Source organism: Puma concolor, chromosome E2 (genome assembly GCF_028749965.1).
Source record: "Puma concolor isolate L17-30 chromosome E2, mPumCon1.1.hap2, whole genome shotgun sequence".
NCBI lineage: Eukaryota > Metazoa > Chordata > Mammalia > Carnivora > Felidae > Puma > Puma concolor.
This window is the reverse complement of record NC_141681.1, coordinates 62,281,401-62,308,993: the sequence shown is the minus strand read 5'-3', so window position 1 is coordinate 62,308,993 and position 27,593 is coordinate 62,281,401. Positions and strand designations below refer to the sequence as shown.

General features: G+C 41.9%; 2 protein-coding genes across 9 annotated transcripts in view; both read left to right on the top strand.

Annotated features, from left to right (window-relative positions):
- The window catches only part of ZNF606 (zinc finger protein 606), a 28,679-nt gene extending 18,662 nt beyond the window's left edge, over positions 1–10,017 (top strand). For 4 of the 8 annotated variants that reach the window (XM_086688455.1, XM_086688453.1, XM_086688454.1 and 1 more), the window contains one exon: positions 35–3,312. In XM_086688455.1, the coding sequence (XP_086544581.1) occupies positions 35–2,010 (1,976 nt within the window). In that variant the 3' untranslated portion in view covers positions 2,011–3,312. Of the gene's footprint in view, positions 1–34; positions 3,313–9,522 lie in introns of those variants that run through there. The other 4 variants (XM_086688457.1, XM_086688458.1, XM_086688459.1 and 1 more) reach the window with 4 other exon arrangements.
- A 5,025-nt stretch (positions 10,018–15,042) lies between these two features.
- CE2H19orf18 (chromosome E2 C19orf18 homolog) lies at positions 15,043–26,433 on the top strand. The gene is made up of 7 exons (XM_025914912.2): positions 15,043–15,942; positions 16,066–16,131; positions 17,038–17,079; positions 19,805–19,897; positions 20,514–20,616; positions 24,347–24,513; positions 26,147–26,433. Exons 1-7 carry the CDS (start codon positions 15,864–15,866, stop codon positions 26,260–26,262), a joined length of 666 nt encoding a protein of 221 aa, XP_025770697.1. The 5' UTR covers positions 15,043–15,863; the 3' UTR covers positions 26,263–26,433.
- The last annotated feature ends 1,160 nt before the right edge of the window (positions 26,434–27,593 follow it).

Here is a 27,593-nt window from a genome sequence, read left to right as displayed (position 1 = left end):
GTGCTCTCATGGCTTTTTTTTCTGATTATTTCAGAGTGGATGAGAAATCTTGAAAGCAAAGCATTGATCCCAACACAAAGCATTTTTGAGGAAGAACAATCCCATAGCATGAAGCTGGAAAGATACATATGGGATGATCCTTGGTTCTCCAGGTTAGAAGTCTTGGGATGTAAAGACCAGTTGGAAATGTATCACATGAACCAGAGTACAGCTATGAGGCAAATGGTCTTCATGCAAAAGCAAGTACTATCTCAAAGAGGTTCAGAATTCTGTGAACTTGGAGCAGAGTGTAGCCAGAGCTTAAACTTTGTTCCATCTCAGAGAGTTTCTCAAATAGAACATTTCTATAAGCCTGATACAAATGCTGAAAGCTGGCGGTGTAACTCAGCCATAATGTATGCAGATAAGATTACCTGTGGAAATCATGATTATGACAAAACTTTCTACCAGTCCATACAACCTAATCAGCCTGAAAGGATGCAAACTGGAGATAATCTTCTTAAATGTACTGATGCTGTGAAATCTTTCAATCATATACTACATTTTGGTGATCATAAGGGAATGCATACAGGAGAAAAACTCTATGAATATAAGGAATGCCATCAAATCTTTAACCAGAGCCCATCATTTAATGAACACCCACGACTTCATATTGGAGAAAACCAGTATGATTACAAAGAATATGAGAATATCTTTTATTTTTCATCATTTATGGAGCGTCAAAAAATTGGTACTGTAGAGAAAGCATATAAATACAATGAATGGGAGAAAGTCTTTGGGTATGACTCATTCCTTACTCAACATACAAGCACATACACCTCAGAGAAACCCTATGAATATAATGAATGTGGAACATCTTTCATCTGGAGCTCTTACCTTATCCAGCATAAGAAAACTCATACTGGAGAGAAACCCTATGAATGTGATAAATGTGGAAAAGTATTTAGGAATCGTTCGGCCCTTACTAAACATGAACGGACTCACACTGGAATAAAGCCCTATGAATGTAATAAATGTGGAAAAGCCTTCAGCTGGAATTCTCATCTTATTGTACATAAGAGAATTCATACAGGAGAGAAACCTTATGTATGTAATGAATGTGGGAAATCTTTCAACTGGAACTCCCATCTTATTGGACATCAGAGAACTCATACCGGAGAGAAACCCTTTGAATGTACTGAATGTGGGAAATCTTTCAGCTGGAGCTCCCATCTTATTGCTCACATGAGAATGCATACTGGAGAGAAGCCCTTTAAATGTGATGAATGTGAAAAAGCTTTCAGGGATTACTCAGCCCTTAGTAAACACGAAAGAACTCACTCTGGAGCAAAACCATATAAATGTACTGAATGTGGAAAATCCTTCAGCTGGAGCTCCCATCTTATTGCCCATCAGAGAACTCACACAGGAGAGAAACCCTATAACTGTCAGGAATGTGGCAAAGCATTCAGAGAACGCTCAGCCCTCACTAAACATGAAATAATTCATTCTGGAATCAAGCCTTATGAATGTAATAAATGTGGGAAGTCCTGCAGCCAGATGGCTCACCTTGTTAGACATCAAAGGACTCATACTGGAGAAAAGCCCTATGAGTGTAATAAATGTGGAAAATCCTTCAGTCAGAGCTGTCACCTTGTTGCTCATCGGAGAATTCACACTGGTGAGAAACCCTATAAATGTAATCAATGTGAAAGATCTTTTAACTGTAGCTCTCACCTTATTGCACACCGGAGAACTCATACTGGAGAGAAACCATATAGATGTAATGAATGTGGGAAAGCATTTAATGAGAGTTCTTCCCTTATTGTACATCTAAGAAACCATACTGGAGAAAAACCCTACAAATGTAATCATTGTGAGAAAGCTTTCTGTAAGAATTCTTCTCTCATTATTCATCAGAGAATGCATAGTGGAGAGAAACGCTTTATATGCAATGACTGTGGAAAAGCCTTTAGTGGTCACTCAGCCCTACTTCAGCATCAGAGAAATCATAGTGAAGAGAAACTGTGAATTGAATTGATAAGAGATTTTTCTTTTATTGTACATTTGGTAACACACTGAAAAAAACCCTATAAATATAATCAAGAGGGAAAATTGTTTAGTAAGAATTCAGAAAGACTTCTTTTTATATTTGGTAGAAAATATCTCCTTAGAAGAAACCTATGAATGAAAAGAATAGAACAAAGCTTTCAGCAGGTATGTAGCCTTTATTTAACGTCAGAGAATTACAGTGAAGAAACCTCAAATCCCCTCATGGTCCTACTTGATTCCTACCAGGAATCCTACTTGAGGAACATGAATATAGGGAATAAGACTTCTTTCAGTAAGAGATCTCAACTGAGGTCTGAATTTGTGGATCGCAGTGCATTGTTAAGGGGAACCTTATTCTAGGAAAAGTTTTTTAACTGAAAGTACACTGTTTTGCATCAAGCTGGAATAATGGATAGGAAGCTTTATAATAACATCTTGTGCATAATTATGGAAATACAGATTTTGCTGTTACAAAGGGAGAATGTGGGTGCCGTTTAAGGAACACAGTATGAAATACTAAATCTGAATTTAAGAAAAAAAATTAGTATTGAATGGGATATTTACTGTCGATCAAGATTAACCTTAGAAAACATTAGTAAATGATTTTACTAATGGTGGAAAGATTATTACCTAGAAGTATGAGACTGATGTTGTTAGAACAAAAGTTGACAGTTTATGACCCATTGTGTCAGTGTCCATGGTTTACTCATGATTGCATTGTTGGACAATTCACTTGTAATCTGTTTTAGGCAATCACTGTAAGTTACAATTGTGGACACTGCATTGATATACATAATGTTAAGGAATGAAAAGGACACAAAATTGTATATACGTATCTATTATAACATCTAAAAAATGTATATGGATAAGGACTGGAAGGATCCATGGAGAAATTAACCTTGTTAATTTAAGATTTTTAAAAAAGTTTTATAAACACAGCACCTATGTGCTAGGCTTTGTTTTAAATGCTTTCAAATATTAACTTGTTCAATCTCCTTAACTCTATGAGATAGGTACTATTATTATCCCAGTCTTACAAATGGAGAAACTCGTGCAGAGTGAGTGTTGAGAAACCTACCTAAGGACACACAGCTATTAAGGAATGGAACCAAGATTGTTTGGCTCTAGAGTCATGTTTTTAAATACCATGTTATGCTGCCTCTCCAGTGATTTTTTTTTCCCCTAAATTTTTCTTTTGTTCAGTTTTCTATAGTAGATAACTTGATAATAAAAACCGAGAAATTCCTAAACAGTGAGAAATAAAGTTACCTGGCTCTCTGACCTGAATGATTTCTGGTAACATGAGAGCTAAGCTGCCTTTGGAATATGAAGTCTGGATTGGACAGTCAGAATCACTGCCATTTTCTAGGACTTGGGTTCCCTAAGATTTCACCACCCACAATACTGCGCATTACAGCACAACAGTGACTGGAACACAAATCGGAGGTTTGGGCAATGCTAAGGAATGCCTCTTGATGGGGTTAGAATGGCCCTTGTGGGGCAGAGAGCAAGAGACACTACAGCACATGGGGGCATTGTTTCTCAAGGTCTCTCTCAAATTCAGTGTTTATGCTTTCTTTATCTTCTCTTGATGAGAAGATTGCTTGATAGTAGGGGCACTTCAGAAGGGAAGGAAGCTCACCAATTCATCAGAGTGAGGAAGTCTCTCTGAGTGCTCCTAGGGGAAAGGAGGCAGGATGGATAAGCAGATTTAGGTGGCTTCTCTCCTATTCACAGATATTTCCTCTATTTCCCTAAAGTAGGGCTATAATTACAGGCCAGGAATCCTTGGATAGGCTTCAAGGACATTGGTTAGAAATCCAGGATACAAAAGGTTCATCTAGTTCTTACAGGGTCCATGACTCCCCATTGGTTGAGAAACAGTGACCTACTGGTGTGGGAGGGTGTGTGTTCTGTAGCTGGAACTCACATAGGTATGTAACATCTGATTCTTTACCTTTCAGGGCTTAGTGCATAGTGGTCACCCAATAAATGTTGTAGGAGTAAATTAACTGAATGCATTTCTCATGTGATTTCTGCAAATATCTTTAGAATAGAATTAGCAATGTTATCTCTGTAAGAGAAAGTAATATGTGTCAAGTAATACTGTGAATATATGGGTAGAGTATTCTAATACCCAGTGTAATACACTTTGAGCAAACCGAGATTCTTTGATTTAGCGACTCCAAAGAATCTCATAATTCATATACAATATTACACAAGCATCCTGACAAGTCACTCTATGTTATGCAGCTTAATATCTTTTAAAAAAGTTTTTCTAAAAGTGCCTTTTGTGGCCCAGCCCATATCACAAGTCAAGAGAAAGTCCCAGACTTCTGCTTCCTCCTGGAAGGATCCCTACATCTCTATCATCTATCACACAGCCTTATATGCACAGTGTGCCTTGGATGTTCAGGACTCCCACACCCCTTCACCTCCCTTACTCCAGCCCTCTAACCTATGTATGGCTTAGTTCATTGCCCCCCCCCCCCTTTTTTTTAACCCCATGTTCAACTCCCCAACTCTGGAACCTTCTGCTGGGCCCAACTGGAACTCATTTCATCATGAGCTCTTCCTTGAAACCTTCCTGCTGTGACTGAAGCTTGAGTCTCCCCTATGCACAGTGTCTCTTATGATGGCTTCAAGGGGTGGCTCCTTTCTCCGCCCTCCACCCCCCACTTTTCTCATTTGCAGCCTCTAGATTGTTCCTCCCTTCTCTCTAAAACTCACCTCTGACTCTTGGGACATGAGACCATCACACTTGCTTCCCTTCATTCCAGTCATCTATTATGAGTCACTCATCCACATATCAAAGAATTCGGCACCTGCCTTACTGCATCTAGAACCATTCCATCATCCATCTGGATGATCTTTCCGTGTCCTGTGAGGTCAACAGGACCCCTCTGCTTATGGTTTTGTCAACCACTTGCCACAGTCAGTCACTCCCATGGTCATCCCTAGGACCATTCCATTACTAGTGACTGGAACCCCTCCACCATCTGTTTCCTAAGCTGCTTGGCTATTTAGTATCAAAATTCCAACAATTCCTTGACTTAACCTTCCCTCAGGCTCACTGCCAGCAGATGACTTTTTTTCCCACTTACCTGAGAACAGAAGGAATCAGTAGAAGCCTTCCATAACATCTACCCATTGTCCACAGTGTGCTGTCCCACAGGGACCTACATACAAACTGGCTGGGTTGACTCCAGAGCCTATCTCGAGGGCATTGCTCTAGCAAGTTTGCCTTATCTCCTGTATCATCACGTTTTGCCTATGTACTAGATTATTCCCACCAATATGTAAACATACTTAAAAAAAAAAAAAACTCTCGATAACACATTCCCTTCTAGCTCCTGCATAATTTCTCTGCTTCATTATAGAAAGCAAAATTTTTCAAGAGTTGTCTGTTTTGCTGTCTCCACTTCCTTTCCATTCTTGAAACCTCTCCAAACCTACCTCACTGCCAGATGTCCTCCACATTGCTAAACCTAGTAGTCAATTCCGTTTTTTACTTCCTTGAAATACCAGCAGCATTATAGATCATGGATCATTACCTCCTTGAAGCATGTTTTTCACATGGCTTTCAGGACTTCACACCTGATTCTGGCCTTCATTTCAGGCCCTCTTAGCTGTTTCCTCCCCCACTTCCCTTACCTCTTACTGTCAGGGTGCCCCATTTCCTGTTTGCATCCCTGAAGTTCTCATCCAGTCTTGAGGCTTCAAACACCACTGTTATGCTGAGGACTTTCCTTTTAGGGCTACAGTTTGATGAGTGTTGAAAAATGTCTACACCCTTGTTACTATCACTACAATCAAAACTATATTTTCCCTTTCCCAAAAAGTTCCTTTATGTCTCTAGTTAATCCCCATCACACCCCACTGCCCCAACCTCTGGGCAACACCTATCTGCTCTGCCACTACATACTAAGATTGTCTTTTAGAGTTTCATATAAATAGAATCACACGGTATTTTATTCATACACTACTTTTACTATGTGGACACTTTTGGGATCAGGTCTTTTCTCCACATAATGTTTTTTTGTCTGTTTTTGAGGTTCATCCATTTTGTAGCTCATATCAGTAGTTTACTCTTTTTTTTTTTTTTTTTTTTTTTTGCTGAGTAACATTCCATTCTGTGAATGTGCTACCATTACTTATCCTCTTCACCTGCTGATGAGCATAAAGTTGTTTCCATTTGTTGGCTATTGTAAATATAGCTGATACAGACATTCTACCACAGGGCTTTTGTGTGTGTAAGTTTGCATTTATCTTGGGTAAAAACCTAGGAGTGGAGTGGCTGGGTTTGAAGTATATGCATAACTTCCTAAGACACTCTCTGTGGGCTTTTAGTCTGATGTCTTTAATCTGTTTTACATTCTGGGAAATGTCTTTTTTTGTGATATTATCTTTTTTTTTTTTTTTTTAAAGAAGAAGCACTTCGTGCTCTCTCTCTGCTTTTCAAAAATGAATAAATGTTAAAAAAAAAAAAGGGGGGGTGCACCTGGGTGGCTCAGTTGGTTAAGCATCCAACTTCAGCTCAGGTCACGATCTCATAGTCTGTGAGTTCAAGCCCCGCGTTGGGCTCTGTGCTGACAGCTCAGAGCCTGGAGCCTGCTTCTGTTTCTGTATCTCCCTCTATGCTCCTCCCCCATTCACGCTCTGTCTCCCTCTGCCTTTCAAAAATGAATAAACGTTAAAAGACATTTTTTTTTAAAAGAATAAGAACCACAAGGGGGTGCTTGGGTGGCTCAGTTGGTTGAGCATCCGACTTCAGCTCAGGTCATGATCTCATAGTTCGTGAGTTTGAACCCTGTATCAGGCTCTGTGCTGATGGCTCAGAGCCTGGAGCCTGCTTCAGATTCTGTGTCTCCCTCTCTCTCTACCCCTCCCCTGCTCATGCTCTGTCTCTCTCTGTCCCCAAAATAAATAAAAACATTAAAAAAAATAAGAACCACAAAACATTATTGCACAAGGAGGATACAAGCATAGGGAGCATTACAAGAGATAAAAAGGTCAGTTTTTAGAAGTCTGTGATATGCTTAAATCTGAGACCAACGAATAAAGGCTTACTTTTGTTCCAGTGACAAATGGTAACAGAATGATGGTAGTGAGGCTTGTACAAGGATTGGTAAATATAGAAAACAAGGAACAAGTCAGGCCAGTCTATAGGTTTAAGGCTCTTTCTGCCTGGATTTCTGTTAAACCTCCTTGATTACGACTCTTTTAGCCACATAGCATATAGTGGGCTTTGTTTTTCTGAACTTCCACTGTTAGTTTTATACATCCTTGACAGTTATGTACAGGCACAGTTGGTTATACGCATTCACCTTGCTAATCTACCAGGGTGCTCTGCTCACCAGCTCTAGCCCACTTCTTTGGAAAGCAATCAGGTATTCCCAAATTCCTCTTCTTTTTTTTTTTTTTTTTTTTTTAAATGTTTATTTATTTTTGGGACAGAGAGAGACAGAGCATGAATGGGAGAGGGGCAGAGAGAGAGGGAGACACAGAATCGGAAGCAGGCTCCAGGCTCTGAGCCATCAGCCCAGAGCCCGACGTGGGGCTCGAACTCACAGACCGTGAGATCATGACCTGAGCCGAAGTCGGACACTTAACCGACCGAGCCACCCAGGCGCCCCCCCAAATTCCTCTTCTCATTCTATGCCTCTAAATTTCCTTTCTGAGCTTTTTAACATTTATTTCCCTCTCGTGTATTTTCCTTGTTTACCAGGGAGTAACTGCCTCCCTTCTTTGCATTGATGACTAAAAGAAGAAGAAAAAAGAACTAAGAGGCAATAAATCATCCCAGGGGTGGTCAGATTTGACAAATGTTACAGTTCCTTCTAAGATCAAATTCCTGTGTTTCCAATTTTATCTTGAGTAGCTTTGCATATAAGCGGTGTTATGTCTGTAGTAAAAACCAGGTAAATTATGACAGTAACTGTACTGTTATTATTAGCACAAACAAAAATATACAAATTTAGAATTTTATATGTCATAATATAGTAAAGGAATTTTGAATGAGATGTTCTAGGACCAGTGCTAAATACTTTATGGAAATTTATCTTATTTTTATTTTATTTATTTATTTATTAACATTTATTTATTTATTTATTTATTTATTTATTTTTTTTTTTTCAACGTTTATTTATTTTTGGGATAGAGAGAGACAGAGCATGAACGGGGGAGGGGCAGAGAGAGAGGGAGACACAGAATCGGAAACAGGCTCCAGGCTCTGAGCCATCAGCCCAGAGCCTGATGCGGGGCTCGAACTCACGGACCACGAGATCGTGACCTGGCTGAAGTCGGACGCTTAACCGACTGCGCCACCCAGGCGCCCCAACATTTATTTATTTTTGAGACAGAGAGACAGAGCATGAACGGGGAAGGGGCAGAGAGAGAGGGAGACACAGAATCGGAAGCAGGCTCCAGGCTCTGAGCCATCAGCCCAGAGCCTGACGCGAGGCTCGAACTCACAGACCGCGAGATCGTGACCTGGCTGAAGTCGGACGCTTAACCGACTGCGCCACCCAGGTGCCCCAACATTTATTTATTTTTGAGACAGAGAGACAGAGCATGAACGGGGGAGGGGCAGAGAGAGAGGGAGACACAGAATCGGAAACAGGCTCCAGGCTCTGAGCCATCAGCCCAGAGCCTGACGCGAGGCTCGAACTCACGGACCGCGAGATCGTGACCTGAGCCGAAGTCGGACGCTCAACCGACTGAGCCACCCAGGCGCCCCATTATTTTTAATATTTCATCCTTTCCATTTAAAAAGTTTCTCTTTTATGACTCTGGTTATTCAAATGTTAGCACACCTGTGTCTGTTGTCCATATTTCTTAGCCTTTCTTTTATGTTCTCTAATTCCTTTTCCTTTCTTTTGTTCTTTTGTCTGGACATTTTCTCAATTTGCTCTTCCAGTTTGCTAAGTTTATTTTTCAGCTGTCCATTTTGCTATTTATTGCCTCTACTGTGTCTTCATTTCAACTATTGTTTTACATACCTAATATTTATACTTGGTTCTTTTTTATGTGTCATTATTCTCATTTCTTATTGTTAATACCATGCCTTACTCCTTAAATGCATTTAATAGACTAATTTAAAATTTTGTTCCATCTGTTCTAATATATCTGTTTCTGATGGATTCTGTAATCCAATGTTTGTTTTCTCTTGAAATTGTTATGCTCTGAAAATTGCTTATTACTTGGGCCAGTGAGTATATATCTTTTGGGATCACTGGCTATTTTATCAATTGTTACGCATACATGTGATGGGATCAGATCCTGGTACCTATAAACCCCACTGAGTTCAGGGGTAGAGACAATGGATCCTGGGAGGGGAGGTTGAGGCCTCAGAAAGCTAGTCAATGATTCCTCGTCCCATGAGATAACTCCTTGGAATGTGATTCACCATCCCAGAGCTTTGAGGAGGCAGGATGGAGAAACACTTGCCTGAGGTGATGTGTTCTGTGCCTGTTTCTCTGCTGCTCATAGGCTACTGCCTTGCCTTGATTCCACTCCTCAGGATGTCTGGACCAGAAGTTGGGTTACAGCAGCTGTGGGCACACTGTTCTAAGGCAAAGGAAGAGAAGAAACAAGTGCAAACTCCAGAAGTTCCTTTTGTTTTTTTTATTACAGCTGAGCTATACCGTCTCCTGCTCCAGCCAGCCAGCCCAGCATACTAGTTCAAATCAGGTACCAACCCAAGTCTTTCTAGCAGTTGTTGATATTCCCAGATCTTTTGCCTCTTAGGTTATACCTGGGTTTATCTCAGGTAGGTGTCTGTGGTTGAATTGGCTTGTATGAACCAAAACTGGAATCTCTGTTGTGAATCTTGAGTACATTGTCTCAACATGAGGTCTTGAGACCATGTCCCATTACAGCTCCCCTTATTCTCTCAACTTCTCCGTAGGAGCAGCACACAGCACAGGCAAGTCCAAGGCCAAGAGGTTCTATTTAAAATGGCAGATCCCTTGGGGCGCCTGGGTGGCTCAGGTCATGATCTCAAGGTTTGTAGTTTCCAGCCTGTGTTGGGCTTTGTGCTAACAGCACAGGGCCTGCTGCTTCGGGTTCTCTGTCTCCTTCTTTCTGCCCATCCCCTCCCCTCTCTCAAAAAGAAGCGCTTAAAAAAATAAATAAAAAATAAAGCAGCAGGGGCGCCTGGGTGGCTCAGTCGGTTAAGCGTGTGACTTTGGCTCAGGTCACGATCTCACAGTTTGTGGGTTCGAGCCGCATGTCGGGCTCTGTGTTGACAGCTCAGAGCCTGGAGCCTGCTTCGGATTCTGTCTCATTCTCTCTCTGCTTCTCCTCCACTTACTCTCTGTCTCTCAAAAATAAATAAATGCAAAAAAAAAAAAAAAAGAAATTAAAAAAAATAAAGCAGCAGATCCCTCATTCTTGATTCCCTTACCCTACTCTATTCTTTTATTCTAAATATTCACTAACACCTATCAACTTCAAGCATACTATGTAACCAAATTATATTTCTTTTCATTGCCTGTAGTACTCTAACTAGATATAAGCTCCAATAGGGCATGGTTTTTCACTTGTTCAGTGTTGTATCTCCAGGACCTGGGAAGTGTCTGTCACATAGCAAGTTCTCAACAAATGTCTATTGAACAAAAGGCTAAACTGACATTAGGGTTATTCCCAGCTCAGACTCTAAACACCCTCCCATGTTATGACAATGGAAGGGCCCCATCAGAGTCCAGGGAAGGCAGCCCAGGCCAAAGGGAAGAAGTTGGGGGTATGGATTTGTTAGAGCAGACAGAGGGAATAACAGGTGAGGCTGATCTGGATTTTGAATATTTGGAAAAATAAACCTCTATGCTTAAGGACTTCTTGGGTGCTCTACTTGCCCTGGTTTACTTACTGGATGTTATAATTGTCCAGTGAAAAAACCACCTGGATTGGGAGGCTGTGAGTTTGTTCCTTTGGAACTTGGTGTAAACTGGGTTGGGACTGTCATATGGCTCAATGGATCTTCCAGTGCCTTAACACTGTCAGGGGGTGCAAAGACCCCAAAGAGATGGCAGGGAGATCTTCCACAATTAATATTATAGGTAAATGCATGTAAACAAGTCTCTTAAGGTCATGATATAAATAGCCCAGTTACTCACAAACATCCCAACCCTCACATCTTCATTTCCAATATGCTGATGCCTGAAAACATTCATGAAAGCCCTGTTTCTGTATTGGAATGATATTGGGGTTTCGGGAACCACCAAGCAGCTTTAACCAGGAAGGAAAGAATGCTCTTGTATTGACAAAGCCTCTTCTGGCTGCTGTGTGGGTAATGGACTAATGGAGATAATGGTACGATAGGAAGAGAAGCCTGGGGGCTACTGGAGGCTTGGACCAACGTGGTGCGGAGGATGTGGAGAGAAGCGATGAAACACTTCAACCTGCAGTTTCAGACAAGGACCGCAAAGCAAGATAAACACACACCAACCACATCCTAGCGAAAGTACTGAAGGCCAAGAGAAGCTTAAAAGCAGCAAAAGGTCACAGCCATGGCAGAGAAGCTTGGATCCGATTTACATTACTGGCAGCAATAACTGGAACTCTCAACCTTAAGGAAAACGCCAAGGCAACCGGGGGACGATGGGAGCAGGGAGAAGCCCTAGCGGCCCTGTCCCCGCAAGAGAACCCGCCCAGACGAACTCCGCATCTGGGCACAGGCACGGAGGAGCAGCAGTCTTCCTGGCCGAGTAGGCCGAAGACGGAGCCAGGGGTCGCCATAGCTGGAAACCGAGGGAGCCCCAGGGGAGACAACCCCAACTGCACGCACGTTGCCCTCACACCAGGCGCCGGCAGCGGAACCTCCTGGCCAGACCTGCAGCACCCCGTCCCGCCCCGGTCTCCGGCGGACCCTGCCCCAGCCTCCTGGCCGCTCCCGGAACCACTCCGGCCTTTGCCGCCTCCAGACGTTGCCCTCGGTGGTCCCGCCGCCCCGCTCGGCCTCGAGAGGGATTCGGGCGCCCGACCACTGTCAGCCTGGAAGCACGGAGCGCAGCACAGGAGAAGGTTACCTAGCACACTCGGCCGGGTTGCGCGGCCTTCTGGGACTTGTAGTCCACCTGCCCTGGAGGCTCAGACTACAACGCCCGGAAGGCATCGCGCCGCGCTCCGCCCAATGGAAACGCTCGGTGAACCGCCTTCTCCCCTTTCGGGGCCCACCTCCTCGCCCAGCCCTCCTCTTTCTGCTGTTGGCCTCTTGAGCGGCGGCAGTGGTCCTGGAGCTGCGTGAACGTCCTCTGGCTCTCGGCCCGGCTCAAAGCTCCCAAAGCAGGTCCTCCACGTCCCTGGGAGGATACGACGTGGGTCGCTGCACCCGGGCTAACCTGTGGGCAGCTTGCAAATATTGGAACAATCGTTCTGCTAATACGCCCACCGCAGATGGGATGTATGAAGAGGAATCCCATTTTGCAAATATACAAAAATTTTAATGTTGAGGGGAAAATGAAAAGAACCGAATCCTATGGCAATACATTTACACACATTTTCAAGAGACATAAATGCAAATGTGAATAATTAAAAGATACAATCTAAGTGGTTCCTGCTTGAGTAGACTCGGTAATGTAGAAATGTGTTTCCTAAATTAATCAACAAACTTAAGAACATCCAAACTGATTATCCAAAATTATAGCTTTTAAAAATAAATAAGCTATCAAGCCATGAAAAAAACTTGGAAGAACCTCAAATACATATTACTAAGTGAAAGAAGCCATTCTGAAAAGGCTTCATATGTGATTCCAGCTATATGACATTCTGGAAAAGGCAAAATTATGGAAACAGTAAAAAGATTGGTGATTGCCAGGGTAGAGGGAGAGATGAATAGGTGGAGTATAAAGGATTTTTAGAGTAGAGCAGTTATGTTGTATAATAATAAAAAGTTGGATACATGTCACGATACATTTGTCAAAACCCATTGAAGTCAAGTGCACCGCCATGAGGGGCGGCAGAATAGGGACACCTACAGAGCGGGCTCAACCAAGCAGGTGGGGAGCAGAAGGTGAGTATCCATGGGCAAGTCCTTTTATCGGGGGTCAGGATGGAGTACACAGGAATAGGCGGGAGAGGATATCGTTGCTACATTTGAATGTTGAAGGGAAGGGCAGAAGGGAGCTTGTGGCCAGAACTAGCCTTATCACCTAGGTAACCTGGTCACCTGGGTGGGTTGCTCACAGCCTGTTTGCATGGATATGGAGGCAGCAGGAAAATGTAGTTTTAAAATTTACAATACAACAAAATGAGTAAAGGAGGTAAAAAGGTACAAACTTCCAGTTATAAAATAAATAAGTAATGGGGATGTAATGTACAGCATAGTGACTAAAGTTAATAATATTATATTGCATATTTAATGCTATAGTTGCTATGAAAGTAGACCTTAAAAGTTCCAATCTCGGGGCGCCTGGGTGGCTCAATTGGTTAAGCGGCCAACTTTGGCTCAGGTCATGATCTCACAGCTCGAAGGCTCGTGAGTTCAAGCCCTGCGTCGGGCTCTGTGCTAACAGCTCAGAGCCTGGAGCCTGTTTCAGATTCTGTGTCTCCCTCTCTCTAACCCTCCCCTGTTCATGCTCTGTCTCTCTCTGTCTCAAAAATAAATAAACATTAAAAAAAAATTAAAAAAAAAGTTCCAATCTCAAAAAAGTTTTGTAACTGTATGGTGATAGAGGTTAGCTAGACTTATTGTGATCATTTTGCAGTGTGTACAAATATCAAGTCATGGTTGTACACCAGAAACTAATATGATGTTTTGTCAATTAGAACTCAAAAAACTACGATACAACCTACTTTGTGGTGTCTCAACATCATTAACAATACTAATTGGGATGGATAACGCTTGCCACCCAGGTTGTGACGATGTGAAAGATGACTGGTATTGCTTGACTAGCCACCAAAGGCAAACTCTGATAAAGGTGACAACTAGGAAGAGTCCTATTAGGCATGTGAGGGGGGTGTGGGACCCAGTTCTCAACCAGGGATCCCACTTGGTGGGAGAAAGTCAAGAGAACAGGTTGGGCACTCTGGATTTAAGGGAATATGTTGGAACGTTTTGGTTATGTTATGAAAGACCTTTATCTCTTAGCCTAATTTTCATAGCTTGACCTGATCTACACATCTGTCAGTATCATTAACCCCTAGTGGTATTCTGATGGATTGGTAATTCATCCAGCTGGTCTGGGTGCATGGGATATATGAGTCAATTCAAGAACCAAGTCTGGGAAAAGCCAGGTGTTCACAGCCCTATGGTGTTCCTTAGGTGTTCCCTAAGGTGTTCCCAGGTGTTCCCTTTTCCTAAGGGAAAAGACTGGGCAAAACAGCAGTAACCATTGGGAAGTTGGTATCCTAAAACCAACTCCAAAGAAAACAGTGTCCGTGGGGAGCCTGACAGTTCAAAATCAAGTCTAACGGCAGCAGTGCCCATAGGGAGATTGGAAGTCCAAAAACAAGTTCAAGGAGATACAGCAGATGAACTTATTCAGATGGGTTTGACCAGAGGCAGTTCTGAGATTGCAGGACTTCTAGAGAGTGAAAACCAAGTTCTTATATGGATCATCCTGTAGGCATGGCTGGATGAAAGGAAGACAGGAGTGGGAATTCAGGTGTTGTAAGAATTAAGCAAGAAGGTGGCAGTGGTCTGCTTCATGGTTATGTCTAGAGGGTCTTAGCATTGTCATCTGACAAACATTCAGAAAGGATAGTTTGCCTTTGGGGTACAGTGCAAGTGGAACCAATTTCTAAACCTAGGAAGCTTTACAAGCATCAAAAGATCTGGTCTCTTATTGTAACTGGTAGAGGTGAATCGAAACATGCTGTCTATATTTTGAGAACTACTGGATGGACAAAGGACAAGTATACGGGACAACCTTCTTCTATGCTATCTACTTTTCAATCCCATTTCCATATTTTGAGATGATTCGGTTAATCTCCTTTATTTTATTTTATTTTTTTAAAGTTTATTTATTTTGAGAGAACACAAGTGGGGTAGGAGCAGAGAATGAGAGAGAGAGAGAGAGAGAGAGAGAATCCCAAGCAGGCTCCACACAGTCAGCACAGAGCCTAATGTGGGGCTCCATCCCACAAACTCTGAGATCATGACCTGAGCTGAAGTCGGACGCTTAACTGAGCCACCCAGGTGCCCCTCAATTAATTTCCTCTAAAAAAACTTTTGGAGGCAGCCCCTGGAGTCTAGTTTTCTGAACGGTACCCATCAGGTGGAGGTGTACTGAATTGCTTTTTTGCAAATGCTCCCCAGAACTAACGCTCAGTACTAACGCTATTTTTGAGCTTTGCATGGATTTCGTTATTTGAATATTGCTATAACGCTGTGAGGTAGGTGCTATTTCTTCCTTCTGTTTTACAGATGAGGAAGCTGAAGTCCAAAGGGGTTAAGTAACCTGATCAAGCAAAAATGTGTAGGAAGGCAGAGATTAGGATTAGAAGTCAGGCATCTGACTACAGAGCCCTACTGCATTCTGTTTGCTTCTTATGTATGTCCCATTGAATTGTAACTGATCTTTTCTGCCTCCTCACTGGTCTGTATACTCCCTGAGGGGAGGGCCCTGGTATTATCCATATCTATACCCACAGATGTGCCTCCTTCTCCCACACCCCATCCTGTTAGTCTCCCCATTGGCTGACTTGGTTCCGTGAAGGAAGGCTGTGTTGGCAACGTTAGCTGACCTCACACTGGTGGCTCCAAGTCAGAACCCAAACATTCTGTAGAGAGCAGAGTTTCTTAGTTTCTCAGAGAAATATAGGGCAGAAACTGCACTATAGCTAAATATTTCCTTTTCTCCATGTGATAAAAGACTAACAGTTTTGGAGTGATGGACAAGGTTCAGAGTTCTTTCACCTTTCTAGTTTTGTTTTTAATGGGATGCCCACCTTTATGTTTGCCTTATGAAGGTGAGTTCAAACCAGTTGAACTAGCAACAGGCTTAATGGGTAGCTTCAACCATTGTTTTTACTTGTTTCAGGGGAGGTAAAAAGGGTTAATCATATTTCACTGCTACGAGTTTTCTTTTCAAGGTTACAATCAGTCACAAACATCCACAAATATCACTAAGCAGGAAAGTGTTTCCTCGAGACTCAGAGGTAAGTAATTGTATTACTCCTTTGGTGAAATGAGAACCATAGACTGGGGTCCTCTCATCTGCTGTATGAATGTGTCTTTTCTTGTGTATTTGTTAGGAGCATGGTCCATACAATAATATAATTAGATAAGCATTGCTTGGAAATTAATCCAATATTATTCTGTCTCTGGAAGCTGTGCTTTCTCTTTAGGGACTGGTTTGCTTCTCTTTTATTTCACTTGGCACACACAGAAACCTTGACCAAATCAGAGTGGTTTGAATGTGTCTGTATGACTTTAATTGTAATTGGGTATACGTTTGTCGGTAGACCATACGAGTCCAGATACAGATGTTTTGTGAGTGTAAAATATTCTTTATAATCATCTGTCTTCTATGCTTTGCATTTTGAGTCCTCAAGGGAACTTTGTTTATCTCAAAGCAGAGAAACTGACCCTGCCAATCTGTGAAATCAGGCAGCAACTCTTTGTGAAGATAGTGGTACTTATAAACAATCTCTATTCTGTACAAGGGAAATGCCATCTGCACAGTATAAAAGCATCTAATTTCTGTAGGAGGAAAGGGTATTGCCGTGGCTTTCTGGCACTGGCTCTCTGACTTTCTGATGACCGCCCAGACCCCTTCAACTCTGTGCTAAATCTATCAGGTCCTCAACCAGCTCACGTGACTGCAAAAACAGACCAGAAGCCAAATGCATTATGTTCTTAACACCCCATATTCATGGATGCAAACAGAACACCATGCTTTTCCAAATTAAGCCACATATTTCTATAAGGCATTGTAATAAATGTATTAACGACATTTACCATCTTAGCTTTTAGGTCCCCTTGTCTAATACAAGTTATTTCTTTATTTTCCTAAATCTATCTTGAACTTGTCTCTTCTCTCTGATCCTTTGAACGACTTTGAGCTCTGAAACCTCCTATGCCCACGCAATTACCAGGCAATAATGGTAAGTCAAGGGGTCTTGGAGGGTGGCTAGGATACAGGGACATTCCCAAGGCTGTTGTGGTCTATGGCTCCAGAGGGCGCCCCACGGTGGTCAGCACTAATCTGTACAGCTCTTTGTGCAAATTAGAAAAAGAAGTGCCCTCTGGATGGTTGGGTTAGTCAAGATGCCACTTGGAGCAGATTCTAAAATAGCACAGATGTTGAAGCATCAGGAAATACAGTTGATCTTAAAAACGTGATTAATACATCCAGCCATCCCAAACACATCATTAATTTTTCTAAAACTCAGCTATGAATATCTCACTTGCCTGTTCACCCCACTACCCAGAGATTGAATTCTGGCCAAGGTATCAGGAGGCCTGCATCCTAATCTTTACTTTGAAACTAACTTGTGTTGTGAGCTTGCACTAGAGGTTTGCACAGCTAAGACCTCTGCTGTGCCTGAGCTTCGGGTCCCAGGTGCAGGTTCCGAAATGGAGATAGAGGACAGAATTGTTTTAGATCACTGGAAGACTCCAATTTTCTCTGTAACCCTGAGCTCTTGGTTATATGGAAAGAAGCCTAACTCATAATAAGGAAATACTCATTCCAGTTTTCAGCTATCATGTTGAAGGTGAGCAAAATGTTTCATTAAAAAAAAAAACAAAACGGCAAAGGATTTGGGAAATATCTTGTATTTGTTTCTAATTGAAGTATAATTAACATATAATATCCTACTAGTTTCAAGTGAATATAATCTCATATGTAGGCTAGGAATGAGTGCAACGTCTATAGAGGGCAATTGGCAATTCTTATAAATATAAAAAGAATGTATTCACTTTTTGCCCTAGAGTGATGAAATATACCTGGGATTTATTTTAATCAGGTATGATAAGACATACAGACATGGAAATGATTGTCATGGAGGAAGAACATTATACTCACACACTCCTAGAAGCAAGAGGTGGGGGAGACAAGAGGGAAGAGCTTGGCCCAGAGTCTTTATTGGTGTTTTCATGGGAAGGAGTGGGTGAGGTAGGTACACAGAGTAGTGGATAGTTGGAATGATTTTGGTGGGCTCTAGGCTATAGGAGTGGTTCCTAGTTGTCCAGTACCTGGTCCGGGGATAATTTAGGTCAGGGGAAACATTGGCTTGGTGTGTGAGAGTTTGATAAAGAAGGTGGCTGAGGGTGTGGGCTCTGGATTGGTTGGTTTATATCAAAGGCACACTTGCAGGGGAGTTGTTTGCAATCTGTAGCAAATAGCCCTGGGAGGGTTGGTCTGTCCAGGATCAAGCCGGTAAATGCCAGAGCATCAATATACAGAAAATATGGGCATCTGTCTGGTTCATTTGGTGGAGTGTGTGACTCTTAGTCTCGGGCTTGTGAGTTCAAGCCCCATGCTGGGTGCAGAAATTACTTAAAAGTAAAATATCTTTAAAGAAAATTAAAAAATATGGGGAACACACAGAGGGTTACTGGAGGGGTTGTGGGAGGGGGATGGGCTAAATGGGTAAGGGGCATTAAGGAATCTACTCCTGAAATCATTGTTGCAGTATATGCTAACTAACTTGGATGTAAATTAAAAAAAAAGAAATAAAATAATTTGGAAGGACAAAAAAATAAAAATAAAAAAATATATAGCCAATATACCTAGAAGTTTCATTTCTTGGACATTTTATTTAAAAATGTGTTTCTCATTTACCTAGCACACGTACTCTCCTTCTGCTTGGTGACTTTCTCATCTATTTTTTCTGCTCTGCAAAACCCCCATCATGTTTACCTCAGCCTCACCCTCAGGGGATGCCCTTGTTACCTCCATCACTGGCAAAATACAAGCGGTCAAAACAGAGTATCGTCACCCCACCCCCATCCCCGCTCCATCTACCTGCAATTGCACCCTCTTTCTCTGCCTTCCTTCGGGTCCAGCCCAAGGACTAGCCCTGCGGGTGTGCCAACTTCCAGCTCCGCCAACCCTCCGCACTACCGGAAGTTCTCTCCCCATTTCCTGTGGTATTGCAATTTAACATATCACTTCCCTTCTCCTGTGGACATGCTGCTGGTTCTCCCATCTGAGAAAGCAAAACCCATCTGTGGATCCCTCAGCCCTTCTGGGAGCTGCCCTCATTTCTCCCCCTACAACACCAGAGTTCCTCAAAAGAGTTGCTAAAACTCACAGTCTCCAATTCCTTTCCTCCTCTTCTCTCTTGAACTGTTTCGGTCACTCTGGCATTCCCCCCCTCCCCACGTGGCTAGCACCGCTGTGGTCTAGGTCTCCAGTGACCTTCCTGTGGCCAAACCCAGCGCCAGTTTTTAGTACTCACTATACTGAAACCATCTGTAGCCCATTTTTTTTTTCTCCCTGCCCCAGAATTTCATTGTGAAAGCCTGAAAGCATACAGAAGGGTAGAGAAAACCATAGAATGAACACCCATATTTCCCACGTTTGAGGTCTGCAATCAAGCATTTTACACCGCTAGGCTTTTCACACTCCAGGTTCTTTTTGTCAGGCTCAGGTGACCTTTCATTGATGGGTGAAACTCAGGGCGTTTTTCAGTTCAGTTGCTGAACTCTTTCTGTGCTAGGGAAGGGACAGACAGTGAGGGAAGGCCAAGTGTAGGACGAAGAGTAATCACCTCAATTTATCAAGTTTTACAAGTGGCTGAATAATGTACTTACTTTGCCAATTGCTCTTTTGTCCAGTTTGTACAAACATAACTCTCTGGTTACTATTTTTTTTAATCCCAGGTAATGGGAAGGGTGATACACATAACCCTATAAAGACTAACAGGAGTCTAACAACCTATGCAGCACCCCTGAACGCTGATACCTGGAATGCAGGTTTGTGGAATTGCATTCACTTTTTTACATTTATTTATTTATTGTGTGTGTGTGGGGGGGGGTGAGACAGAGAGAGAGGGAGACAGAATCCAGAAGCAGACTCCACGACATGGAGCCTGATGCAGAGCTCCAACTCATGAACAGTGAGACCATGACCTGGGCTGACGTTGGTTGCTTAACCGCCTGAGCCACCCAGGTGCCCCTGGAATTGCATTCGGAATCTCCTTAAGGTATCATCTCAGCACAGTGCTGCACACCCCGGACCATGAGTGCAGCACCCAAGTCGTGAAACTAAAGCCACTCTCCTTTCAGCTACAGGGACAGCAGGTGCTGCTGTACTGAGTCAGGGGTCCTGTATCTCTACAGAGTAAAAGAGGGTTTTGACAAAGGACAAGAGCCAGAGAAAGAAAAAGGAGTTAGGGATTACTTTATGCTGCAGTTCAAATTATATATGTTCCCTGTGCAATGTAGCCTCCATATTTTTAAAAATTAAGGATGCTGTTTGTTATGGTACTTCTGATTTTGTCTCCCATTCCCCTTTGGAATAACAATATGCTTAACAAATATATTAACCGATAGACACAAGTAAAATGAAATCTTTTCTTTCCATTTTTAGCACTGATTCCACGTAGACCTGCTCTTGTTCAAGTAATTGTGATTGCGTGTATAGCCTTCAGCATTGCTCTAATATGTGGAATCAGTATTTCCTATGTGATATAGTAGGTATATACTAAGTAACATTTACCATCCTTAAGTAAGACATAATAGATTAACTAGGTTATTATTTAGTAATGATAATGATAATAATGATGATGATAATTCTTATAATCATTAAAGTATTATGGTCATCCTGAATTTCCACATCAGGGTTTTTCAGAATATGCACTGTACTCATGCTGGGTCATAATATAAATGGAAAAAAGTGAAATAGGACAGAATACAATTTAGTAGGATAGAAAATATTAGAAAGCATTACAAGTCTTAACATAAATGCTCATTTTTTAACTTTTCAGACAAACAGATACACAGTTATGAGGTAAAACATATTTCTTACTGTGGATCATGGTCAAAATGTTTGAAAACCACTGTCTGAGATGATGGCATCCTTCCAAAACATGGTGTTCTAAAGTGAACTTGATACTTTGGAAGGAACCTTAGTGCAAAGCAGAAAAGAGTGATCACTCTCTTTTTCGTTAGATATTTATTATCTAGGAAAACAGTAGCATTTGGGGAAGATACTTCATCTTGTTTGCACAAATAAAGTTTGTGGTCAAACTCTTTTAAGTGATGTGATCATTTTGAAATTAGTATTAGACAAAAATGATCTGCACTGTGACATGATGCTACTCTGACCAGAACTATATATACTGATTCCTTCTCCAGGATTCAGTGCTGGGATTCCATTATATCCCATCAGAAACAGTGTAGGCGCCTGGATGGTTGGGTTGGTTGAACCTCCGAATTCAGCTCAGGTCTTGATCTCACAGTTCTCATGAGTTCAAGCCCTGCATCCGGCTCTCTGCTGTCAGCACAGAGCCCACTTTGGATCCTCTGTCCCCCCCACACTCCTGCTCCTCCCTGAATCATGCTTTCTCTTTCAAAAATGAATAAACACTAAAAAAAGATTGCAAAGATAATGATTCTTAAAAAAAAAAAAACAGCTTGAGGAAGTAGTAAATTACTTGCTCTATTGGAATTGAGTATGAACACAAAGAACCTGTTGCCATGTGTTGGGTATTTTAAGGTGGCCACTTTAGGACCACTTCACAGTATGTCCAGTGAAGGCAAATAAGACTAAAGGTAAAGTTGAAGACATTTACTAATGAGAGAGTGTAAGCAGCATGTTTAGTTCTGGGACATCTAGTGCGGTGATCTTTCACTCAATTTATGTCATTGCAATTTCAGTTTCTTTTCAGTAGTGTACACAAAGATGTTAGCATACATAGAGTTTTCTATGAGAATTCCCTCAAATGTATCCTCCAGGACTTGCAGTGTCCAATTAAGTTGCTGAGCTAATGTCAACTCTTACAGCTTTTACATTCATGCTACTCATAGGCCACAACAAGTTATTTTAGAGCATGAGGCAAAAGGAAAAATACGTGTTCCAAAGTTACATGTTTTTTTTTTTTAATATTTTCTTTTTTTTTTTTAACGTTTATTTATTTTTGAGACAGAGAGAGACAGAGCATGAATGGGGGAGGGTCAGAGAGGGGGAGACACAGAATCTGAAACAGGCTCCAGGCTCTGAGCTGTCAGCACAGAGCCTGACGCGGGGCTCGAACTCATGGAGTGCGAGATCATGACCTGAGCCGAAGTCGGCCGCTCAACTGACTGAGCCACCCAGGTGCCCCTTTTTTTAATTTTTTAAAATTTATTTTGAGAGAGAGAGAGAAAGTGTGAGCAGGGGAGGTACGGAGAGGAGAAAGAAGAGAGCAAGAATCCCAAGCAGGCTCCACACTGCCAGCCCCAATGCAGGGCTCGAACTCACAAACTGTGAGATCATGACCTGAGCCTAAGTCAGAGCCACCCAGTCGCCCCAGCAAAGTACATGTTTTCATGTAATTTTTAGTGGTGAATTTTTTCCAGAAGAGATTTTGAAAATACTGTTGGTAAGTTTCATTCATTTAAACTAGGAAGGTAAAATTATAATAAACTCTGTTTCTTGAATAGATAAAATATTTAAACTTAACATAAGGTGAGTTTTGATACACTACTTTTCACATTGGTAATACATTATCAACTTTAGTGTTTTGGAAAAGAATATCCACTTAAAAACACAAAAAACATGTATATAGGGACTCACATCTTTCTTTTGACTCTGGTTCCCATATGGTTCATCACAGCACTGTTGGATCTTATGTTTATTTAAAATTTTGATATTTGGTTTATCATGGATTTTTTCCCCATTCATTTCAACTTGTTAAAAGATTGAGCTCAAATATTTATCATCACTACTGAGTTTTTTGGCACCCCCTTAAATTTTATAACTGGAATCAAGACATTGTGATGAGACCAGGATTTGGATGATTACTGTTTTTTAAATTTTTTTTTTCAACGTTTATTTATTTTTGGGACAGAGAGAGACAGAGCATGAACGGGGGAGGGGCAGAGAGAGAGGGAGACACAGAATCGGAAACAGGCTCCAGGCTCTGAGCCATCAGCCCAGAGCCCGATGCGGGGCTCGAACTCACGGACCGCGAGATCGTGACCTGGCTGAAGTCGGACGCTTAACCAACTGCGCCACCCAGGCGCCCCGGATGATTACTGTTAATCATGTTTAGGATCAGACCAGTTCTTCCTGATTATGTATGTCAAACAGAATTAGGAAGATATGTATATTAGCAAAAAGGAAATCCCTCTATTACTCCTTTTCATATCAAACAGAAGTAGCTGCTTGAACATCCAATTCCAGGGCTGGATCTAGAACGCAGTGAGCAAGGCACTCACCTCGGGTGCAAAATTTAAGGGATTGCCAAGAAATTCAGTCATCAAGATGAATAATATTTTGATTCAATATTTTATAAAACCTAAATTTATTTCAAAAAATATCCATGATGAACAAAATGCCAACATTTTGTTTTGTTTTTATTTTTTGAAGTTTATTTTTATTTATTTTGAGAGAGAGAGAGAGAGAAGGCTGGGTAGGGGCAGAGATAGAAGGAGAGAGAGAGAATCCCAAGCAGGATCCTAGCTGTTAGTGCAGAGCCTGACACGGGGTTCAAACGCACGAACTGTGAGATCATGACCTGGACTGATATCAAGAGTTGGACGCTTAACCTACTGAGCCACCCAGGTGCCCCCAAATTACCAACATTTTAAATATAGCCTCAGTAGCAGTGCTAGGCCAAGCCATGTTAGAGAGTGAACAAAAGGAAAAATCCCTAGTACCTGTATGGACTTTATTTAAGAATGTTGATATTTTGTTCATTGTGGATTTCTTGGCATTCATTTTTCTTTAGTAAAATATTGCATTATGATATTATTTATCTTGAATATACTATTTATCTTGATTATGGGGTTTTGTACCCCACATGAGTTCCTTCCTCACCTCACCCAGTCCTGGCTGGGAACCACATTTGGCATTGTCAGTTACTCTTTTTCTGCCTATCAGCGCCCATTGGAGAGCAATCTGTTTCTGCCTCCCTCCCCCGCCTACTATCATGTACCAGTGACTCCTATTCAGTCAAAAGTCACAGGATTAGATGTGATAATTTACTGGGGCACTTGGGTGGCTCAGTCAGTTAAGCATTTGACTTTGGTTGGGGTCTTGATCTCACGGTAGCTTGTGAGTTTGAGCCCCGCATCGGGCTCTGTGCTGACAGCTCAGAGCCTGGAGCTTGCTTCGGATTCTGTGTCTCCCTCTCTCACTGCCCCTCCCCTGCTTGCACTCTGTCTCTCTCTCAAAAAGAAATAAACATTAAAAAAAAATTCCTCTACATTATTCTCCAGTCGGCTGGTCCAGGCTGAGGAAAGACAGCAACTTGCCTGGCTTTATAACAATGTCAGGATACCATTACTGGGAGACAAGGACGAGGGTTCTGAGGATGAGAGCCAGGATGAGTCCACCTACCTACTTCCAGAGAATGAGAAGGAGCTGGAAAAGTTCATTCACTCAGGTGAACACCCGACCCACCGGTTTATCTTGTCAGATGCAAAGTCACGTGAAAGCTGAGCGGGCAGTGATGGTTTGGTATTCAAAGGCAAAGTTGGGTGGGATTTAATGGAGTTTGAGGTAATAAAGGTGAATATTCATAGCCACACCTACATAAATGAACTGTTCTCATCAAATTATACAGAGGGGCAAATAGCCACGGACTGCAATTCCCAGGACCAAACACAGAGTTCAGGAGACAAAACTTGCCCCAGACCAAACACTTATCAGTGTGGTGTTATTGCTGAGCCTAGAACACAGCTAGACAGATGTCCTTCTTGCACAGTCTGCCTCCACCTGATGTGGGAATAGGATCCAGGTGCACAGAACAGACCCTTGTGTGCGAGATGCTTACCATGCCTGCAAATCTTTGTGAGGAGAGGGCAGCACATGTGTTCATATGAACCTGCTTTTGTAGGAGTTCAGGGATTCTTGGATACTTGCTTTAAAAAATTCTAGAGCAAAACTATGTAGAGTGCAGTGTCTGATTCAACCACGTCTGTCATCCCTTGTATGCATCTCCTCTGTAACGGTCCCTGATGCGACAGTCAGAGACAGGCTGCAAGGCCAGGAGTATGGTGGTCAGTGATGCTCACTGATGCCAATGCTTACCCTTAGGAAATGGTTTTTCAATGTCTTTTCCTTACATTGAAGTATAAATTTTTTTTAAGTTTTTATTTAAATTCCAGTTGGTTAACATACAGTGTAATAGTAATTTCAGGTACACAATATACATCAGCGCTTCTATATATCACCCAGTGCTCACCACCAGTGCCCTCCTTAATCCCCATCACCTACATAACCCATCCTCCACCTGCCTCCCCTCTGGTCGCCAGCAGTTTGTTCTCTATAGGTAGGAGTCTGTTTCTTGGATTGCCTCCCCCTCCTTCCCCCCACCTTTGCTCATTTGTTTTTCTTAAATTACACATATGAGTGAAATCATATGGTAGTTGTCTTTGTCTGACTGACTTATTTCACTTAGCAGGATACAGTCTAGTTCCATCCATGTCATTGCAAATGGCAAGATTTCATTAATTTTTATGGCTGAGTAATATTTCTTTGTATCTATATACTACATATTCATTCATCAGCCAACATTCTTTTTTTTTAATTCATTTTTTGAATTTTTTTTATTAAAAAAATTTTTTTTTAACGTTTATTTATCTTTGAGACAGAGAGAGACAGAGCATAAACGGGGAGGGGCACAGAGAGAGGGAAACACAGAATCTGAAACAGGCTCCAGGCTCTGAGCTGTCAGCACAGAGCCCGACGCGGGGCTTGAACTCACGGACTGTGAGATCATGACCTGAGCTGAAGTCGGACGCTTAACCGACCAAGCCACCCAGGCGCCCCTCTTTTTTTTTTTTTTTAACTGGGCATTTATAAAGCCTGTGTATAGGAAGTGGGAAAATAATTTTATTTTTTTGGGGGGGAATAATTTTAAAATTCAAATTTCACCATCTTTTTCAGACAGATAGCTTTCATTATATCTTGAAAATTCTATTGTTTGTACCTTAATTTTCCCATGTTTTCCCTTACCTCTTTTGTCTCTATTCCTCATTTGATAGTATCTCAATAACATCATGTCTACGTTTTAGTTATTAGATCCAAAAGAAGAAAACATATGGAAAACAGACTGAATAAAGAACAGTCGTTATCAAGGGAAACAAGTCTAGATAATTCTATGCAGAGTGTGAGCCCGGAGAATCTGTGAGAGCAAATGAAAGAGACGCAGGATGCGCTAGCCAGCGTGGAGCCCACGGCTGCAGGGACAACCCACGATGGGGGACCTGAGTATGACTTACTCCTGGAGAGTTCTGTTCAGAGCACTCTAGAGAAGCCAACTGGAAGTATTTAAGAGAAAATAAATCCATATGCACAACAATTCTTGCATAGTTCATTAATAATTATAACTTAATTGGAAAAGAGAAAAATCCAATTTCATATGTACAAAAGAGAAATTCTCAGAATTTTCTTTATCTTTTTTCTCAAAAAAATTTTTTTAATGTTTTTCAGGATTTTCTTTTCTTGCTCCTGAACAGAAGCACAAATCATTTCTTTGGGCACATTCCCAGGCCATGCTAAGGGATCTCTCTCATGATATAAAAGTTTTCCAGGGATATTATCTATCAGTTCCAGCACCTTGTCTCCGTTTTACTCAAAAGGAGACTGAAAATATCAAAATAGACACCACACTGGATTAAAATGCAATCATCCCTGTTTTTAAGGAGCTGGGCCCTGGTAAAGAAAAAGGGTCTGCAGGCAAGTTGCTGTAAAGCACGGCCAGATGTGTTGGCTGCTGCAAAAGCTGGGAGCTATGGAGAGGTACGGAAATACAAGAGTCAGGGCTCAATTCACATGGCTCAGTGCTTTGGAAAATGGTCTGATGGTTCCTCAAAAAGTTATACACAGAGTCACTATATGATCCAACAGTTCCACTCCTAGGGTTATATCCAAGAGAATTGAAAACACACACAGAAAAACCTAAACACAAATGTTCACGGCAATGTTATGCATAAGAGCAAGAAGGCAGAAACAACCCAAATGTCTCGTCAACTGATAAAAAGATAAAATGGGAATCTATCCATACAATGGAATATTCCTCAGCCAGAAGAAAGATAGAGATATTGATACATCAGGGTTGTCTGGGTGGCTCACTTGGTTAAGTATATGACTCTTGATCTCAGCTCACGTCATAATCTCATGGTTTGTAGATTCGAGCCCTGCATGGAGTTCTGCGCTGACAGTATGGAGCCTCCTTGGGATTTCCTCTCCCTCTCTCTCTTCCCTTACCCCACTGGTGTGCCCTCTCTCTCTCTCTCTTAAATAAAAATTAAAAAAGAGGGGCACCTGGGTGGCTAAGTCAGTTGAGCATCCGACTTTGGCTCAGGTCATGATCTCACAGTTCAGGAGTTTGAGATCTGTGTTGGGCTCTGTGCTGACAGCTCAGAGCCTGAAGCCTGCTTCGGATGCTGTGTCTCCCTCTCTCTCTCTGCTCCCCCCCCCCCCACTCATGCTCTCTCTCCTGTCTCTCAAAAACAAATA

Excerpts from the sequence above, each read along its gene's own strand:
- CE2H19orf18 (XM_025914912.2), top strand. The coding sequence starts at position 15,864 with ATGGACAAGGTTCAGAGTTCTTTCACCTTTCTAGTTTTGTTTTTAATG. Across the intron at positions 17,080-19,804 it reads GCAATTACCAGGCAATAATG|GTAATGGGAAGGGTGATACA; the intron begins GTAAGTCAAGGG and ends TTTTAATCCCAG. Across the intron at positions 19,898-20,513 it reads CGCTGATACCTGGAATGCAG|CACTGATTCCACGTAGACCT; the intron begins GTTTGTGGAATT and ends TTCCATTTTTAG.